We start from the raw sequence: 21298 nt of genomic DNA, 5'->3' as shown, positions 1-21298 counted from the left end.
CTCCCTGTTTCCAAGTCTGGTCAGATTCATTCATCCAGCATATTTTTCTTTTTAGTCCCAAGAAACACAGTCCTGATGAGACCCAGTATCTAGAACGGGTCGAAACGCCGTCGACAACACTTATAGAGACAGCTTGGATTTAGTTATTGTAAAAATTGTATAAAGTCTGTCCTTGTAATTTTCCAATAACCCTTTTAACTTTTTCACTTTGTCACATAATAAGTGGTTATGGTTCTTTCACTTGGGGTCACAAATCACTGTCATTGTTAGGAATATCTGTATTTTCTTTTTTATATATGGACAACAAGTCTGCAACATAGAAATTGTATATTAAATAAATCCACCTCGGCTGAGGTTTGGTAGATTCTGAAAGGAAAAGGTTTTTTTGTGGGCTCATTGTGAATATTACTTTCTCAGTGTTATTGCTTACTAAGGTCATTTTTGTGACATCTTTTGTTATTAATTCAAAAGCAACGATAGATGTTGCACATAAGAGACCAATGTTTATAAATGAGTTCCTTGTGAATATTGTTTTTGTACAGACTAAAACATTTCACTGCGTGATGGAGGGGCTATGTGCCTAGCGATCTAGAAGAGTCATCATGATATGCACAGCGACTGACTTAATGGCACCCCTGAAGCTTATATTTTGAGCAAAAAAGGGGGTACCCCTGAAAATGAAGATACTAATCCTAAATCAGGGCGAAAATAACAATTGTGTGAAAAACATTTAGGAAACTGAATATTAAGTGAACCATAAGCATACCTGCAACCAAAAATGAAACAAATTACAATTACTGTGTACAAATATTTTTTATTATCATTTTTTATGGATTTTTATATTTTTCATTGTCCCCATTATTCAATACTGAAAAATCAAAATTTCAATTTAATTATTTATATACAATGTAAAATCCAGTACATCTCATTTCATTTCAAAGGTATAATTTTATATAGACCTAATCCTATTTACACATTTCTCCAAATCCTAAGGATAGGTTTTCACCAGTGGACATAAGGGGGCCGATTCCATTCCTGGAAAAAGGCTGTACGAATCGTTGTACGGAGCGTTTTCTCCGTACGACTCGTATCCGGTAAACTTTCCGTACAACCTAGGAAGTACGATTCGTACAGAAAGCCTATTTCCATACGAATCATACAAAAGACCGTACGGGTAAAAGAAAAAAAAAAAATCTGACCCGGAACAGCCTGTACGCGACGTCCGGGCGTATTTAAGCAGCGGTTTCCGGCCCAGCAAGTACGATTTGTCCCTATGGCACCCCGTACGGCTCTTTTCTTACGGGAGCCAAAAACAGCCGTAAAAGCAGAGTCCCCAGGGGTACGAGTCGTACAGGCATACACCCCTGTGCGTTGTTTATGTACGGTGCATGCCACAACAGTGCGTATGTACGGTGCGTACCAACAGTGCGTATGTAGGGTACGTACATACGCGATGTTGGGGTACGCACCGTACATACGTGATGTTGTTGTAAGGAGCGTACATACGCGATGTTGGGGTACGCACCATACATACGTGATGTTGTTGGAAGGTGCGTACATATGCATGGGGGGGCCTGTACGACTCGTACCCCTGTACGACTCGCACCCTGGGAACAACTTTTCCCGGGATACAAGTCGTGCAAAGTTCGCTTCGTAGCGGGTGAAGGCATTCCCCGTGTACGGTACGTTTTCCGTACGAATCGTAAATCGGAAAGCCGGTCCGGATCGTACTTGTACGGTCGGACTGTATTTTTATGATTCGTACGGAAAAGTGTCCGGGTCCGTCTCGTACAACTTTTCCCGATCCGATTCGTACGGATCGGGCCAATCCGTATGTATTTTTCTCGTACGGATCGTACTTCACGGGTCGGACCGGACTTGTACGATTCGTACGGAAAAAATTACGGATACGAGTCGTACGGAAAAAAAAAATACAGGATCGGAATCGACCCCAAGATGTATGTTTTATTCAATTTCATCATGGCTGAAGTCGATAATTTCCGACGCGCGTTTCGGCTTTAAGCCTTTATCAGGAAGCCATGTTTCGATTCAAATCCTATAAATATGTATACAAAAAAGCATCTAAATGGTTGCAAGTCCTACTTTTATATTTATTATTTTAATTTAAACTGTACATAATTAGTCATTCTAGTGCCACACACAAAGGATAGAATAAAAGAATTATAGAACAAAATAGGAAAAAGAAAGATAAAAAAGTATTTGTGTTCAAGCATGTATTCTAGCTTTAGATATGAATATGAAGTCTACACCCTTAGTTTATGGGTGCATGAAAGGTTGCATTTAGAAACAGAAATTAAAATGCCAGCCAGTGCAGAAGTTTTTTAGAGCAAGATATGAGGCCCTTCATTTCTCAGGTGGTATGTGCCCAAATGTAGCTCTAATTTGTTACCTTGAATCACGAAATAACTGATACGATCGGCTAAATTGTTGGTATAGTTCAAGTGATTAAACAACCTAACAAGAGAGATAAAATTGGTGTCATACTAACATCTATAAATACTTGGGAGTTACTGCATAAGGTAGCGGTTGTAAATGCTTACCAATATGACTCTTGTTGATAGGCACCAGTCACAATTGATGAATAAAAACAGCATGGGCCTAAAAAGAAGGTTTTAAAAAGGAGGCAATTTAGTGTTTGTATGTGTATTTTTAAAGGTGGTATCTCGCTGCTATTAACCTACACATTTATGAAGGTATCATATGTTACATTACGGGATCATATTTTACAGCAAAATGAAGCTTATCACTTGGAATGTGCGTGGCCTGAATGACATCTGCAAAGCGAGATTGGTATTAACAAACTTGAAGCGCCATAGCGCTGATATTTGTTTTCTTCAGGAAATACATCTGACCAAACATACTACTGCGACTGAGTTATTAATAAAGCTGGAGCCCCCGCTCTTTGGGGAGTGCTGCAGACATTGTCAAAATGAAATAAGCTCTGCGTCTGAAACGTCTGATTTGCAAGATTGTAACACAACTCTTCTACGCCTTTGTACCCTCTGTAATATCTCCCTCTGTACATCACTCAACAGTCAGGGCTCGGTTTCTGTCTTCCACAGTTTTATGGCCTTAGAGTTCAGATTGGATTTTAGTTTTCTGACAACCTGGTGCATGTCTTTCACATATGACCCTAATACAGCTTTTTGGGCAAAAAAAAACATATTACAGGACATTATCCGCAAAAATAGGGGTGGGGCGTATAATACCAAGAAACTTACCAAGCACCGTTCTCGGGCTACCCCCACTAACACCATTCTGAAGATCTAAAATTGGGAGGATCAAAGAAAGCCGTTCCAAATCGAAACACCCAGGGGAGTATACGCAGGCTGCTCCTGAGGATGCCTCGCCGCTATATTCTGTTTCAAAGCTCTAATTATGACATCCGCTCTATCCTGTACTGCTGCCTGGGTATGTTGAGGTAGGTGATGGAGGTTTTACACTTGATGTGGGGCTGATGGGAATTTACGCCCCTGGAGGAGTAACGGTGACATAAAATATGGTGAATTTAAATGTTAGTCATAATAGGTCTGTGTGTTAGAGGAATAGGAAGCGATGGGGCTGGGAACAGGTGGCTACTGCCCTTTAGGGTCTATATTAGAAGGAACACTCAATGGCTGCAGCGACTGCTGGTGTTTCACAACTCAATGGCACTCCTGTCAGCCCCTTGAGAAATCCTGTACATACATAAGAGGTGTCCTTTTGGGAATGATTGTTTTCAAGCCTTTCATCAACTAGGTTTTGTGAGATTTTTATATGTGGTTGTGGCTCACCGGTTAGACACCGGAGAAGCCCTATACGTGCAGGATACAGGTCCTGGTCTGGATGATTGTTTTCAAGCCCTTCGTCAAACAGAGTATGTGTGATTTTTTTAAGTGTGTCCGCTTCTGGATGATCGTTTTTAAGCTCTTCATCCCAAAGGGTATGTGAGATATTTATAGTCGTTTTGGGGATCGTCTGGGGATCACATCGCATTCACCCTATTAGACGGTGAACATTCACATGCATGAAGATTATGGGGATATGGCTGCACGGTATCTGTGTTTTTTAAGTATAGATCTAAATTGGCAGTTTGCAGTTCCAGGACCGTGGGTTTTATCTTCTTCTTTAAGGAAAGGGGACTCTATTTTAGTTTGTTTAGCATAACATTTACGTCCTGGTTTTTACATGACCCGGGCTGTTGTCTGTCTGTGGCTGGAAGTGTGCACCCTTTAAGGTCTACACCTCTAGCCAAAAATGGCCTTCCTGTATGCGTGTTTGCTGTGCTGCTTGTGGGTACTGCTGGTAAAGCAGTGTAGGAGTTAGAGTACCAAGTGTCTCTAAGGTCTGCGTTTGCAGAGTCCACTCATAGTTTGTTATGACGCACTGGACATCTCTCACTGATTGCGTAGCGTAATTTGGATGGATCTTTGCGATGCCCATCTGAAAGAAACACGTTAGTTAGATTCCACACCTTAGAATATCCCCAGGCGTCAGGCTGGATCCGGAAAGATTTTTCGTCAGCAATACCCCTTGCGCGTCGCTAGGCGTCGTCTGCGGCTCCGCGTCCGTCGTCGGTGTCGTGCGCCGGAATGACGTCGTCGGAGTACTTAGACGCCGCCCTCGCGCGCTGACGTCAGTTCTTCTTTTTTCCGCGCCAGTAAGCGCAGATCCGGGAGAGCTACCCCTTTAGTCACTTTTTGACTAACTTTTTCGATCCTTTTTGATCTTGTCTCGACTCCGGTGCCGGTAGGATGCCTGGTTTTAAAGCCTGTGCTGACTGTAGCCGCTTGATGTCGGTTACGGACCATCACCGCCGGTGCCTTTACTGCTTGGGCCTCGACCACGACGCGGAGTCGTGTTCGGACTGCAAGGCCCTGACCTTGAAGGCTAGACGGGAGCGGTCCCGTAAGCTTCTCGAGATTCGCCACTCGGCTCCGCGCCCCTCTCGATCCCGGTCCAGGAGAAGGTCCAAGGATCGGTCGCGGAGCCGCAGCCGACGTCATCATCGGTCGTCGGGATCCAAGTCTTCGGGTAAGTCGAAGCACTCCAAGAAGTCCAAGAGGCGACACCGCTCTTCGGACTCCCCTCGCCGGTCGCGCAACTCGGCCGAGGGTCAGGGTGGTTCCACCCCCGCGGCTCCGGCGGAGCCGCAGGTGCCGCGCGTCCCCATACCCACCGGTCCCTGGGACTGACGCGATGCCGGCGGAAGTCAGTGCCTTCCTCTCGGCCATGAGGAACCTGGCTCCGCCGTCGACGCCCGCTGGCGCGCCTTCGGGCCCCGCGGACCCGACTGGGCAACCTTGCCTGCCGGCGGCTCCGGCCCCGGCCCCGGCGACGGCTCTGGCCTCGACGCCGCAAGCGCCCGAGGGACCCGTTCCCGAGTCCCCGCCGACGCCGGTCGACCTCGTCACGCCTCCTCCGCCGCCGTCGACACCGGTACCACCTCGGACGCCGACTCCGCTCGGCATCGAGTCCCAGTACAGCCCCACTCCGGGCCCGGCGCCGATACGGCGTCGATGGACGCCGCGTTCAGCGCCGCTGGAGACACATTTTGTCTATCGCCCGGCTCCGATCCTTCCTCCTGCATACCAGGAATCGGATGATGGGGGTGAATGGGAGGGATCCGAGGATCCTATGGCCGCTCAGGCTCAACTGTCACAGGACTGGGCAGATGAACTGGGGGAGGCCAGTGGTCTGGATACCTCTCCGGACACTGGATTCATCTCTCCTCCGACTGTGGCTTCGGAGGAGGGTGCTGCTTTCTCTGTGGTGCTGCGCAAGGCGGCCACAGCCCTTGGGCTCGAGCTACCTGCCGTGGCTGTGAGGACTAACGTCCTCACTGAGGTGCTTCAGTCTGCAGCAAGCTCCACTGAGCCTCTGCTGCAATTCAATGAGGTCCTCATTGACGTTCTGCAGGGCACCTGGTCCAAGCCCTCCACAGTTCCTCCTGTGGACAGGAACGTCGCCAGGCGCCACTGCCCTGCTCCGGGCGACCCCAGTTTTCTGTCCCAACACCCTACCCCCGAGAGCCTGGTTATCCAGGCTTCTACCTCCCAATCCTCCTTCCCGACCGCTGCGCCGGACCGGGATTCCAAGAGACTGGAACAGTTTGGCAAAAAGCTGTTCTCCCTTAGTTTGGGCCTGCGGTCCTTGAACACCGCCTGTCTTTTGGACCGTTATTCCCACTCTCTGTGGGATACGGTGGAGGACGTGCTGCCCCTGTGTCCGGAGGAGGTCCAGACACGACTTACCCAGGCTCTGGCCGATGGGAGGGATGCAGCGCGACATGCTATCAGATGTGGGCTTGACACTACGGACTCGCTGGGTAGGGCGATTTCTACCACGGTGGCGCTTAGACGTCACGCCTGGCTGCGGTCCACGTCCTTTTTGGGGGATGTCCAGAGCACTCTCATGGACATGCCCTTTGATGGCACTCGCCTTTTTGGTGAGAAAGCGGACAGTGCGCTGAATCGCTTTAAGGACTCCCGGGCTACGGCCAAGTCCTTGGGCCTCTCGGCCCCGCGGTCGCAAACTTCCGCCTTTTGCCCCTTTCGTGGCCAAGGAAGGGGTGCCTCCTCACGTACGCCTAGCCACCAGCCGCAGAACCAACCTGCGCGCGGTCGCGGTCGCGGACGTGGTTTCCGCCGAGGCGGTTCTGGAGGACGACGCGGTCAGCCCACATCCACCCCGGCAGCATCCGCCTCAAAGCCTTCCTAGTCCGAGCTTTCAGGCCCATTCCACGCCAGTGGGCGACAGAGTTCGCCATCACCTGCTCCACTGGCGGTCCATCACATCGGACAGGTGGGTGCTGAAAATCGTCCGAAGGGGCTACTCCCTCCCCTTCGAGACGACCCCTCCAGCCATGCCACCGCAGCACCACCGTATCTCGGGGGATCATTTGAATCTTCTCCACGAGGAAGTTTCGGCCCTCTTGGCCAAGGGGGCCGTCGAGCGCGTTCCGAGCCCAGAAGTAGGTTGTGCTTGTTATTCCCACTGCTTTCTGGTTCCCAAGAAGGGCAAAGGGGGCCTACAGCCTTCCTCCGGAAGGAAAGGTTCAAGATGTTAACTTTGGCTCAGGTTCTAGCTGCCCTAGACCCTGGAGACTGGATGGTAGCGTTGGACTTGCAGGACGCATATTTCCACATCCCCGTCCTGCCGGCCCACCGGCGTTACCTGCGGTTCACGGTGGGCCAAGAGCACTTTCAGTTTACCGTGCTCCTCTTCGGCCTCACCAGTGCCCCTCGGGTGTTCACGAAAGTGATGGCGGTGGTCGCAGCTCATCTGCGCAGATCAGGGGTTCCAGTCTTCCCCTATCTCGACGACTGGTTTTTGAAGGCGGGCTCGCCCCAGACAGTCGTCTCCCACCTCCAGACTACGGCGGATCTCCTGCGTTTGCTGGGATTTTCAATCAACGTGCCGAAGTCACACTTGAGTCCCTCTCAGAAGCTCCTCTTCATCGGAGCGGTTCTCGATTCGGCGCAGTTCCGGGTCTATCCGCCGGAACAGCGGGTCCGGGATATTCAGGCCCTGATTCCCATCTTTCGGCCTCTATCCTGGGTTTCGGTCAGGCTAGTGTTGCGGCTTCTGGGGCTGATGGCTCTGCAGTGGGACCTGAAGTTTCAGTGGGCCCAGCATCACGGCAACCTGTCCGACCATGTCTTGATCTCGGAGGGCACTGCACGGTAGTTGCAGTGGTGGCTCACGGACCGCGATTGGGTCAAGGGCAAGAGCCTCTCCCTTCCCCAACCGGAGCATGTCGTAGTGACGGATGCGTCCCTCCTGGGATGGGGTGGCCATATGGGAGAGGCGGAGATCAGAGGCCTCTGGTCTCCGGCGGAGTCTCGTCTCCACATCAACCTGTTGGAGTTGAGAGCGATCCGACTTGCACTGAAAGCCTTCCTTCCCTCTGTCAGGGGAAGTGTCGTGCAGGTGTTCACAGACAACACCACCGCCATGTGGTATTGCAACAAACAGGGCGGGGTGGGGTCGTGGACCCTTTGTCAGGAGGCTCTGCGCCTCTGGACGTGGCTGGAACACCAGGGCGTCACCCTAGTGGTTCAACATCTGGCGGGCTCTCTGAACGCCAGAGCAGACGAACTCAGCCGCCGGTGCATGATGGATCACGAATGGCGTCTGAACTCCGAAGTGGCGCAAGGTCTCTTTCAGCAGTGGGGAGAGCCTTGGTTAGATCTATTCGCCACCGAAGAGAACGCGCAATGTCAGCAGTTCTGCGCGTTGGAATTTCCAAGGCAGCGCTCGCTCGGCGACGCTTTTCGTCACGAGTGGAGTTGCGGTCTGTTGTACGCCTTTCCGCCTATACCACTTCTGCCCAGAGTGCTGAAGAAGATCAGGCACGACCGGGCCCAAGTCATCTTGGTGGCTCCGGATTGGGTACGAAGGTACTGGTATCCCGAGCTACTCAGTATGTTGACCGATCCTCCGATACGTCTGCCCCTTCGGGAGGATCTTCTGTCGCTGCAGCAGGGGACGGTCCTCCACCCGAACCTGTCCAGCCTCCACCTCCATGCGTGGAGATTGAGCGGCGGCAGTTGATGCCCTTTGACTTGCCTCCTGAAGTCTGTGATGTCATTCTGGCAGCCAGGCGTCCCTCCACAAAGACGGTATATGCCTGCCGGTGGAACAAATTTGTGGCATGGTGCACAGCAAAGGCTGTGGATCCCCTTTCCGCCCCTCTTTCTGAGGTTCTACTGCTTCTTCTTTCTTTGACCCGGCAGGGCTTTGCCCTGGGCACCCAGAAAGGTTATCTTGCTGCCATCTCTGCCTTCTTGCGGCTTCCTGATCAGCCCTCTCTTTTCAAGTCCCCTGTAGTTACACGCTTTCTAAAAGGCATTACTCACACGTTCCCTCCTGTTCCTTTTGTAATGCCTCAGTGGGACTTGAATCTTGTTCTCACATTTCTAATGTGTGCTCCCTTTGAGCCTCTTCATCATTGTCCTCTTCGTCTGCTGACGCTTAAGACTGCTTTTCTGGTAGCAATCACCTCGGCTAGACGGGTGAGTGAGCTCCAGGCTTTATCATCAAAGCCTCCTTTTCTCTCTGTTCATCCGGACAAGGTTCTCCTTCGGCCTCGTCCCTCCTTTCTTCCGAAAGTGGTGACTCCATTTCATCTTGGGCAGTCTGTCACCTTGCCCACCTTCTTTCCGCCTCCGCATCCTTCCAAAGAGGAAGAGAGGCTCCACCGTCTGGACCCAAAACGTGCGCTCTCCTTTTATCTGGACCGCACAAAGCAGTTCCGGGTGGACGACCAACTTTTCGTTGGATATGTGGGTGCTAAGAAGGGGAAAGCTGTGCACAAACGGACCAACTCTCGGTGGGTCGTTTTGTGCATCAAAATTTGTTATTCCTTGGCAAAAAAGGACCCTCCTGTTGGGCTGCGCGCCCATTCTACTCGGGCCACAGCGGCTACTACTACTTTGGGACGGGGTGTCCCTTTGCAGGACATCTGTCAGGCGGCGACGTGGGCTTCGCTACAACGTTTGCCAGGAATTATTGCCTTGACAGCCAAGTCCGGAGGGATGGCTTCTTTGGCCGTTCTGTCCTCCAGGACTTTCTGGTGTGATCTTGGTTCGCAGACCCACCACCGGGGATGGTATTGCTTGGGTATCTATTCTAAGGTGAGGAATCTAACTAACGTGTTTCTTTCAGATGAACAAGTTACTTACCTTCGGTAACGATGTATCTGTAAGAAACATTAGTTAGTTAGATTCCTCACCGACCCACCCATCCTCCCCGTTCTGCGAACTGACATCTAGGGTTAAGGTTATCCTTTTCAGGCCCCTAGATTTTATTTTTGGCACCAGTGTCGGTCTTTTCATGGCTCCGCGTTCCTGGCGCGGAAAGCTATGTACAAGAACTGACGTCAGCGCGCGAGGGCGGCGTCTAAGTACTCCGACGACGTCATTCGGGCGCACGACGCAGACGACTGACGCGCAGCCACAGACGACGCCTAGCGACGCGCAAGGGGTATTGCTGACGAAAAATCTTTCCGGATCCAGCCTGACGCCTGGGGATATTCTAAGGTGAGGAATCTAACTAACTAATGTTTCTTACAGATACATCGTTACCGAAGGTAAGTAACTTGTTCTTTAGTGGCTTTAATGTATGCTTAACCTTTCATTGTACTCTGGCGCTGGTCTTTTGTTTTGGATCTACGATGAAAACAAACAAAAACAAAAATCTTTACGGCTCTTTACAACCTTATGATTGTAACCACCTGTCTAACTATTGCTTTAAATTTTTTATAGCCCTTACTAAATGCTGGAGGAACACGATGCTTTAGACAAAAATACATTAGGGTTCTTATGGCTCTACATTTTGTAAAACACACGTGCGTTGCCTCTTTGTGGAACTCCTTTCTTTATAGCCGGTCTGTCTATGGTCCCCAATGACTTTCTTTTTTTAACAGTGTCTCAACCTTCCTAGGACTCTTTGAGGCTCCGGCCAACACTTTTGCTCGAGTGGCTACCTTTAACGGAGGTTTGGCATAATTGTGAGCTTCCAGGGGAACTGTGAAGAAAAATGAATCACATTTCCAATATAATACACCGATTTAGCACAATCGCTGAGGGCACAATGGAATCTTGGTAGGTTTTTGACTGTACGGGCTAACATTACACATCCTTTATAAAACTAGGCCGTCCCTTTAGTCACCTGTAATAGCAGGATTATGCTGGATGCTTTCAGATGCGTCTTTAGGCTCTAAGATTTGTTATAGCTCTTCAATATCTAGCTGCACTTCGCTTCATAACCTGTAAAAATACATACACAAGAATACATTATATTTTTTAAGTCTGCAATATTGAGACAATAATGTTAGCAACAGTCTTAGAACTATAGTGCTCTAAATATCTGTACCTTGCTGAAATTCAACTCTTAACTCATGGCTCTATGTTAATTCTGGGAGATCCTGTGTGCAGGGCAGACACATTTGCTTTAAAAACAACTCTAACAAACAGCACACATCATAGTTGATTGAGTAATAAAAACAAAATATTCTAGACATGTGTTGTTTCACAATATAATAACTCTTGTAAAGTTGCTGGAACTGGCATTCTTATCGAACTTTGTGACGCAAAGGGCTAATTAAAGCAGGAGCCTAACCTGCCCTAAACAGTTCAGGCATCTAAGCACAGGGGCTCTGCTGGATCCTTAACCCCAACATTACAAAATTATAAAGAATATTATAAAGAACTCCTAATCAACATTTGCACTAAACACATACAGTTTTCTATCTCCACCTCCGCTCCTTCTTCCCCTGGTCCTGTTGCTCAGGGCTTTTGAAAACACATTCAAAGCATGCTGCGGACCTTGAACCCCCTTCCAAACTCTTGGTTTAAGCAATAGATTGTATTTTCACATTTTTGTAAAAATGCTGATTTTCACTTAAGCAATGCAACACAGTGAAACAGACCACATGGTTCAGCTACCATTCACTGTACCGTGACAGAGGTCCTTCAGCGCTTACAGTTAAAAACAAATGAAATAGCTGTTCTTCTGACACCCCTATTTTACACTTGCATTTTCTCAATTACGTGATGCTATCAAGGTCTGCCTTGTCAACATTTAGACTTTTACATAAGCCTATTACAGAGTTGATCAAAGCATATTAGAAATGACTCTTAATCAACGCCTACACTTAACACATACAGTTTTCTTTCTTTACCTGTCCTACGCCCCTTCTGCCCCTGGTCCTGTTGCTCAAGACTTTTGAAAGTACATTCAAAACATACTGCTGACCTTTAATTTTTGGAAAACCCTTGCTTTAAACAATAAACTTTATTTGTAAATTTTTGTAAATGCGCAGATTTTCATGTAAGCAATGCAAAACCATGAAACAAACGACATGGTTCAGCTAACACACGTTTATTTTCAAACCCTATAAAAGCAGATGGTGAAATGTAATACATTTTAAAGATAAACATGTAAATGTTATAAGCTAGCACTGTTTTAACCTGCAACAGAAGTTGTCCTGTATCTCTCTGCTGGTCCCTGCACTTCATCTTAAAGCGTTGCTCCATGGTGTGTGCTTCCCTCAATCCACAGACTTAAAGTTAGTGTTAAGCTGCTGCTTCTGATTGTGTGTGTGGCCTTTGGGGCATTTTATACTTAGTAGAGCTTGCTACTTATGGATGGACCCACTTTGGGGGGTACCAAACACCTAGTCCTTGGTATAATGACTCACTCGCAGAACTAAAAAAAGCCTGCCGAAAAACAGAGAGGGAATGGAGAAGATCCTACAGCCCTGCTCTGAAAACTCGGTATTTTACTGAGCTGAAGCTCTATCATAGAGCTATTTGCAGAACACGAGCCGCATTTTACGCTCAAGAATTTGCCACCAGCCCTAACCCTTCAAAACTGATTTTTAAGATACTGAAGGATCTTATGAAAAACAGATCCACCTCAGAGGTGATTTGCACAGATTCCCACTGTGATAAGCTGGCCTCCTTTTTTGTGGAGAAAGTGGAAACAATCTACCAAAGCTTTGACACACTCCACCAGAACCGAGAGGTTACTGTCCCCGATACGTTGGGATATGAGACTCTTGCAATGCTACCTGAACTGACTACTGAGACCTTTGATAGGCTTAGCCTCAGGGTCAAGTCAGGTTCTCCCTCGGACCCGTTAAAGCCAGCCTTAATTAACACACTTTCCCCACTCTGCCGTGACCCCATATTGAATCTTATCAATATGTCATTGTCCAGCGGAATGGTACCCACGGCTTGGAAACAGGCAGTGGTTACTCCTATACTAAAAAAAGCCAACTCTGACCCCCGGCTGCCAGAGAATTATCGACCCATATCCCTGCTGCCTTGGATTGCCAAAGTAACAGAAGCCCATGTCAACTCTGTTCTGTCTGAGCATCTGGCTCGCAACCAGATATTGGATTCCAGTCAGAACGGCTTCCGGTCGGGACACAGTACCGAGACGGCATTACTTTACATCACGGAACATCTACGCCAGGTTCTGGATTCAGGTCGCACTGCAGCGCTTTTACTATTAGATCTAAGCGCTGCCTTCGATACTGTGTCCCACCATATACTGATCCAACGCTTACAGGAGGCGGGAGTGACTGATCTCGCTCTCCAGTGGTTTCGGTCTTTTCTATCAGATCGTTCTTTTAAAGTGGCCATACCACCTGGCCAATCTGCCACTTATCCCCTGGAGCTGGGGGTACCACAGGGATCCTCGTTGAGCCCTACTATGTTCAACCTCTATGTGAAACCGTTGGCTGGTGTCGTTAAACAGTGGGGTCTTACGATGGCCTCATATGCGGACGACACACAGCTAGCGGTGACACTTAGTGGAGACCCTGAGGTGGAGGCCCCCAAATTTCGAGCGGGTTTGTTGGCAGTAGCAAGCTGGCTTCGCACCAACTGCCTTCAGTTAAATGCCACCAAAACAGAGGTGTTGGTATTAGGGAAGCATGCTGAGCTATGGGGTAACCAGTGGTGGCCATCAGAGTTGGGGGTCACTCCCATTCCAGCTTCTGGAGTGAGAAATTTAGGCATCTGGTTGGACTCTGCGCTCACCTTCAAGGACCACACTAAGAAGGTGGCTGCCACGTGCTATGGCATTCTGCGGGGAATAAGGCCGGTCTTAAAGTATTTTGATCCCCCCACCAGACAGCTTGTGGTCCAGGCCTCTATACTATCTCGGCTGGACTACGGCAGTTCACTGCTGTTAGGGGTGAATCAAGAGGAGGCCTCTAGGCTCCAAAGGGTGCAAAATGCCGCGGCTCGGGCCATTGTGGGCCTCCCTAGACATTGCTCAGTGTCTGGTACCATCGCGGCCTTACATTGGCTCCCGGTCAGACAGCGAATTCAGTTCAAAGCGCTATGCCTGACCTTTAAAATTTTGAAATCTTCTCCGCCCCCGGCACTTGCTAACCTACTCACGCCCTATGTTCCTTTGAGATCCTTGAGATCGGAGAGGCTTCACCTGGCGGTCTGTCCGCGCTTTAAATTGAGTAGAATGGGTGGCGCTCCTTTAGGGTGCTCGCGGCAGGTTTGTGGAACTCGCTCCCGGTACACATCCGAGCTCTTGAAGACCTGCTCGCCTTCAGGCAGGCGATTAAAACTTTACTGTTTCCCGTGTCTGGTTAATTTCCTTTTCTTTTATTGTGTGTTATGTTGTAGCATCTGTCACAGCGCCAGGACGCCCCTTTGCTGGGGCAGCTGTGCGCTATAAAAATATAAATAACATAACATAACATAACATCTGTGTTTGGGTTCCATTTCACAGCAGATGTCTGCTTCTGATTGTGTGTGTAGCCTTTGGGATGGCATTATATACTTAGTAGAGTTTGCTACTTATGTGATGGGTGCACTTTGGGGAGTTGAGGAGTAACAGCCATCTGCATATGGGTTCCATTTCATATCAATCTTGATTCAATTAAGAACTTGTCTAGACGTTTCTAACTCTCACAACATACTTCTGTCCAGACTTGGACTATGCACAAGTACTCCAATAGTGAGACATCTGCAGGGCCCGGTTAGGGGACGTCGAGGGAATGATCCAATGCCCCTCTCTCCATCAGAGAGACAGAGGCAAGGGCTTCATGGCCTGTAACAGAGAGTGCAACACCCCTAGCCAGCAACTGATAATGCATGCCATTCATCATAATTACTCACAAATGGCAATGTAAAAATTGGGAGACTCGAGCGTTATTACCCCACCTAAACTGGCGCCTCAATCAGGAGGACTTCTGACAGGCTGGCACCTCTGAGCTACTGCAGTGCTGAGGCCGAGACTCTTCTTGATACATCAAAAATGTTACCAGCCTTTCTCCAGGCCCAGGAGCTTTCATGTGCTCTGACCTAAGCGAAACCTGACAGTGCTAAATTTGTAAAAAAAAGAAGTGCCAAGGACCCTGTCTGGATCCCAGTGCAACTCGCAACACCTATTGCCCATGCCAGCGCTGCCAATGACAATGCCAATACAACTACTAACCTCACTCAAGAGCCACCCTAAACTATAAGAATGGCTTGGGTAGTAGGTATTAGTCATTTTTAATGTATATTAAGTTATTACACAACTGTTGTAGTACACATTTCAAAATCAGGAAAACAATGTCACCATGTTGTGGACTGTTAAAAGTGCCGGCATTGACTATTTAGTGCCGGACCTCTGGCTCAAATTAAACAGTGAAACCACCTAATTTTGCCAAAGTCCTCGGCCTGCAGGACACATTCAATGTTTGTTCCTTGGAACTGTGGAACAGACCAATTGAGAGACAGAAGTACAGGCAGCAGGATCCACCATTAGTAAAGGCTGGGAAAGAGAAAGGTGTTTCTCTTTAGCTTTCCTTGGCAGAGCACATGTGCAACTCTCACAACCTGCACACATTCTAGTGCGGAGATGGTGTTTTTTTCTGAAACCAAAATTGACAACTGGAACAACCTCCCAGAGCACATCCGCAACTCGCACCACCTGCATGCATACAGCAAAAAAATGAAAACCTACCCATTCTAACTATCACTCATGTCGCTTCTGCTCTTGTGCTCTCTTGTGCCAGCGTTTAGAAGCAATTCAGTTATGCAGTATGCGTTATACAAATGTTATACTTAAAGAATAAAGTAAATAGATGTGTGCCAAGAGACGACTTATGAAAACTTTGATGCCACTAACTTCATACCTCTTGAACCTCAGGAATACTTCAGTTTGCCGGTCAGTGAGTTTGCAGCCAGCGTGACGGGGCTGAGCCCAGAGGCTGCAAGGAACCTGCTCGCCATATTGAAGGCCACCCAAGGAGACGCGCAGGTAGGATGAGACTTCCATTGAAGCACTCATAGTTTGACATGAGAGGTACTCAGAGCATGCCCCAGGTGCAATTAAACGTGGTCTCACCCAATGGATTACAGTGGGAAGCAGAGATAGGCATGTCCAGAAAAGCAAAAACTGCAAAGGTTAACATGACATACATACCAGAAAACACTTTATGCATATTGGGCCACTGAATAACATCGGTAGCAGTGTCTAAACCTAGTGTAAAGCCAAGAAATGTAAAGATCCTAACCAATGGGCCTTCTAGAAGGATGCAAGCTCACACGTACGTCTAACTGCTGGTATCTTCAAGATATGTAGATGTGGAGTTGAAAATAGTAAATATATACTTACCTGAATATACCTTAACGATACTGTGTCTGTCGATAGACCGGCTATAATATTTTTGTTGGGCAATAGTTTTCTACTCCATATTCTGACATACAGTGGTCTATTTACCGGAATCTTCACTTGTATTTTCGTTTTGATATTTGAGTGATATTGGACAATATGTGTACTCATTATTAAATTTGCTTTCATTCATAATGTAACAAAGAGAAGCCACTAGGTATTCTATTCATATTGCCTCCCAGAACATCTCCAGTTTATATTTGTTGTCTTCCAGCAGGACATTCGATCCGGGTGTTTTTCAGAGTGTCACCTCATTTACTGCATCTTCCAGGTTCCAAGCAGGGATGTAGCATGATGGGGGCAGGGGGAGGGGGTGTATGGAGTGGGACTCCCCACCAATAATTATTAGGTCAGTCTTGTCCTGCAGTGCCAGTCTGATCGGCTGTCTACAGAGAAATTGATATTAAGTTACTGTTGCTGCAGACTGGGTAGAGGCAAGCAAGCCAACATAGTAACAGAGACACTTGTGCCAGAATCAAGCCAAGGATTGGGCTTTGCTCTAAAAAACCTGTGTGCGAGTCAAGACGTGGAAATATCTGGCATGCAAATCATGCAACAAACATCATGTAAAAATATGATAAAGTCACTTTAAAATAAGTGTATTTCTTTAACATGTGGATGGGTGTTCCCCTTGTACTTCAGATTATATCACTGCATTGAGAGGCATTTATTAAAAGTGATAGTTTTAAAACATAAACTTAGAAATATTCCTGCTTTCCCTTCCCTGACGACAACGTCACTACCGAAATCAGAGGAAAGTCACTTGTCATGTGTACTTCAAATGTACACATAGCCGGAGCTGTATTATAGTCTGTTAAACATGGGGGATGCACTGGGCAAGATGACGGGCTTCAGCTCAGACGAGTGAGCTGGCTGCTCCTGCGCTCCCACACCCGTGAGAGGATCGCTCCATAGTAGAAAGCGAGAGGACGAAGGCGGGCTCTGATTATTGACCGAGACCGGGCCTGAGCACAGTTCTGTCTCACCGGCATGCTTGGTTTTGCCGCGGCTGTATTCCTGGCTCGGTGTGTGCGTCTATGCAGAATTCGTATCGGATACATTGTATCCGCAAGGGGCTGGCAGTGGACACTGGGACGTTCGGCTGCAACAGCTTCAGGCAAGAGTACTGGAGGCCGGAGAGCAGGGATCTGGAGAACGCAGATGCCGACGATGCCACCCAAAGGCAGAAGAGGGAAATCCCGGCTCCAGGCTGAAGCTGGTGCTGCAGTAAAGACCGCGGAGACGCCAAGCGGCAAGAATGCCTCAAACACAAGCGGCAAAACAACTAAGGGGGAGAACGTTACCAGCACCAGCTCTAGCGCCATGATCAGCCCTGGTAAGCAAACTATTCCCCAACTGTTCTCGGTGGGGAGAGGCAGGCAAAAAGATGCTCAGACCTCTCAGACTTCCCAAATAGAAACTCTTTCAGTGACATTGGGTTATGAGGATGTCTGTGAATCTCTGGGGGGGCAGGAAGCAGTGGAGAAGGGTTCTGGTATACTCCCGCTTATTCAGTCTACCGCTGCGAGAGATTGTAGTCCCACACCAGGCAATAATATTGATATGGGCAATGGCTTTGGTTTAGAGGCTGCACCTGACAGTACAGGAGTGAACAACAGCGAGCTGGAGCTCGGGACATCGGTGAGCCCTGATATAGCTATAGATATAGCTATAGCTCCTAATTCGAGTACTGACACTCAGGAAAGATGCGATGCTGGGTGTGTTGCTATTCTTAAAGGTGCAGAGCACCTGAGTGGTGGGTCGCTTATGAAGGAGGCAGAATTGGTGGACTTAGTAGAAAAGTTATTTTCATTGTCTGACCACTCAGATGTATCCAGCGATGAGGCGTTGAGAAATGGGAAGATACCTATGAATCTGCAAGGGGATGAGCTGAGGGAACACAGTAGTACACCCCCTGAGGACACGGGAGGGGACTCATCAGAGGGCAGCCCTCAGACATTGCATAAGAAAAGGGGGCTGACAGAGGATTCGCGGCACCCAGGTAACTATTTTTCACCTGAGTTAAATGCAGGGATTAGACCCCCTGATGAGACAGATAGGACAGATTCCTTGATAGGGAGAATGACAGAATCAATAGAAGATGTATCTCTGGCTCTCATATACCAAACGATAATAACTCACAGAGAGGAAACACGGGTAGAGAGCCAGAGGACACAAAACGTCTGCCGCAAAATGCAAAATTCAGTTGGACGCATTGCCAAAACATGTACAGAGTTTACTACAAGGATTACTGAGGCAGAAGCATGTATCTCATGTCTGGAGGATGAGCTGGCAGCACAAAAAACGATGACAGAGATCCTGCGTGCAGGGAAGGATGACACGTTGTGGAAGCTTACCGATTTAGAGAACAGAGCCTGGTGAAATAATTTGAGAGTCCTGCAAATTCCGGAGGGTCTGAAAGGACAGGATCCACGTAAATTTATTATTGAACTGTTTACTCAAGCGTTCCCTGAACTAACCCAATGGGACTGGCAGAGAGAGGTGCAGAGGGCACATCACTTCCCCTTTTCTATTCGGGCTCGTCCAGGCCAAACAGCAGCAGTGTCTAAACTCAGGGCTATATTGATCTCGTTTAACAACTTTTTGGCAGGTGAAGCTGTATTTGATTTGGCACGACCTAATAGAAAAAGAGTTGGGAAGGGGGTCGAGTTTTTTGTCAGAGCAGATTACTGCCATCAGACGGTAAAAAAACGCTGCCAACTTCGCCAACTTATTGGACCATTTCAAACTAAGGGGGCCCAAGCTTTTCTACTGTAACCAGCCAAACTGAAAATTGTGTTTAAAGAAAATACCAGGTTTTTTACATCTGAGATTTTAGCAAAAGAATTTCTGCAAACTCTGAAAGTAGGCTAAGCAGTGAGTTTGGTCAAAGAGGTCATTGGGTTTTATAGAGCAAGTTTTTCATGTGTTAGAGTCTCTTCGGAGCCTATTTGTTTATGTTCTTTATACCTCTCTGCTTATGACGTATTAAATCCCCACGAGTATTACTATGTTACATATGCATAGGGGGGAAGAGAATAAGTATGGAACTTGGAAGTGGTTCTCTTGTTTTGTATTTACTTGCTGATTTCTCCCACTTCTTCCTTTTTGATTTTTTGGTTAATTGGAGTAAATGTGGACTGGCTATTACATGTGGGGTATTACACGGGTGTGGGAGGCATTTTTGGGTGATGGGAGCATGTCATCACTAGGACTAGTAGTCCTAAAGCCCCGATGTAGGGGGTGGGTAGAGAGTGGTGGGGGGGTGGGCTCGTGGGGGGAAGGACAGCAGTGGGGGGGAAGGGTGATGGTGGGAGGGAAAAAAGAAAAATGATCCATAGCAGCAAAGAAAGGTGTAGAGGCTCGAGAACATTTATGTATGGTCCTGAAATAATACTATTGTGGATTATATGGCGAACATAGGCCTTCGAATATGTACACTGAATGTGTGTGGGTTAGACAATTATAATAAAAGGCAGAGGGTGGCTACAGAGCTACGGGTGATCCAGCCTGATGTAGTGTGTCTGCAGGAGATGCATATTCCGCGGGGGAAACAGAAGACTCTATCAGAGTTAGGCTATACAGTATTGGTAACCTCACGGCATTCAAATATGATGAGAGGGGTGGTGATCTTTTATCCAAGCAACTGGACGCACAATGGCTGATATGTTTGGACGGTGGGCGATTGTGGAATGTAGGGTTGGGGAAGTAACATTTACCCTATGTACAGTTTATGGTTCCAACCTCGATGAAGCCCCGATATTGGAATATTTAAATGGAGAGCTTGCTACATGGCCCACTCCGTTATTTTTCTGTGGGGACCTTAATATAAATTTGACATATAAAGATTTCCAAAACAGTGGGCGGAATTATAAAGGCAGGAAACCCAGGGTATGCAAGGCCTTATGCCAACTGTTAACTGATCACGGGTTGTTGGATGCCTGGAGTAATTTGCATAGGCAAGATCCAGGATATATGTTTTATTCATACCCACACAATAGGCTTGTACGTCTCAATTATTTGTTTTTTGTCCTCACTATTATTTACTGGGCTTAAAATCTAGCAGAAATTCCAGCACTTGGGCGGTGTGCAGTCCCGAGAGCTTTTACTTTTGATAGAAAGCATTTGCTGGATGGTATTTTTATTGAGCATATGAAGGCCTGAATAAAGGAGTTTTTTCAGATTAATCGGCATTCTGCGTCCTGGGGGATTATTTGGGATACATTCAAAGCCAGGTTTAGAGGGGAAACTCAGAGCTATGGGTTTTATAAACAAAAATTAGCTAAGCAGGCATTGCAGGTATTTTATAATGAACTTAAGACTGCTGAAGAGGAATTGGCTAATGGACTAGCTGCAGGACATAATACTGCAGCATTACAGAATAATTTAGCTAGGTATAAGGCCAAAATAAATTTAGAATGGAGCAAAGAAATTTCTATAAAATATCAAACTTATAAAAAAGAGTGTTATGAATACGGGGAAGCCACGGAACGATGTTTAGCCCAGAAATTACATATAAAGGAGGCCGAACAAAGAATAACTGGGATTAAAAATGCGGCCGGGATCATGGTGTTCAACCCCCAGGAAATTCTCAACTTTTCTTTGATTTATAGACAGAATTGTATACAGGACAGGACATGGGGTGTTCTTTGATGAATCTAGGACTTCCAGCCTCATTGTGAGGCCAATTGGATCAGGCGGTTGTCGAGATGCTTGATGAGCCTATTACGCTGGGGGAACTAGAACAAGCTATTAGTTCCCTTAGTAGGGAAAGCTGCAGGACTGGATAAATTGCAGCTGGAAATTTTTAAGATCTTCTTACAAGATATTAAATCTGATATGCTTAATGTGTTTCAAAAGGCACAAAAAGGGGAGATACCGCAATCCTGGGCTGAGGCCAATATCTGGATCTTTAAGAAAAAGGGGAGGCCGTCTGAGGTACCCGGGTCTTACAGTCCAATTTCCCTTCTTAACTCCGATGGTAAAATGTATGCAAAAATCTTGGACAAAGTTATAACACCCTTAGTATCCTTAAAACAATGTGGTTTTATACCAAGAAGAGGGACGGTAGATCATGTGAGCAGAGTAGTGACTCTCTTTG

The 21298-nt window shown here is 47.4% G+C and overlaps 1 protein-coding gene across 1 annotated transcript in view; it reads left to right on the top strand.

Moving 5' to 3' along the window:
* LOC146860745 (uncharacterized) overlaps positions 1 to 21298 on the top strand; it is a 317920-nt gene that overhangs the window by 22355 nt on the left and 274267 nt on the right. The window contains exon 3 of the mRNA XM_085646168.1: positions 15673 to 15783. Within this exon, the coding sequence (XP_085502294.1) occupies positions 15673 to 15783 (111 nt within the window). The remainder of the gene's footprint in view (positions 1 to 15672; positions 15784 to 21298) is intronic.

This window comes from Triturus cristatus, chromosome 3_1, assembly GCF_964204655.1.
Source record: "Triturus cristatus chromosome 3_1, aTriCri1.1, whole genome shotgun sequence".
NCBI classification, from domain to species: domain Eukaryota; kingdom Metazoa; phylum Chordata; class Amphibia; order Caudata; family Salamandridae; genus Triturus; species Triturus cristatus.
Note: the sequence above shows the minus strand (reverse complement) of the source record. Positions and strands in the feature narration are given on the sequence as shown.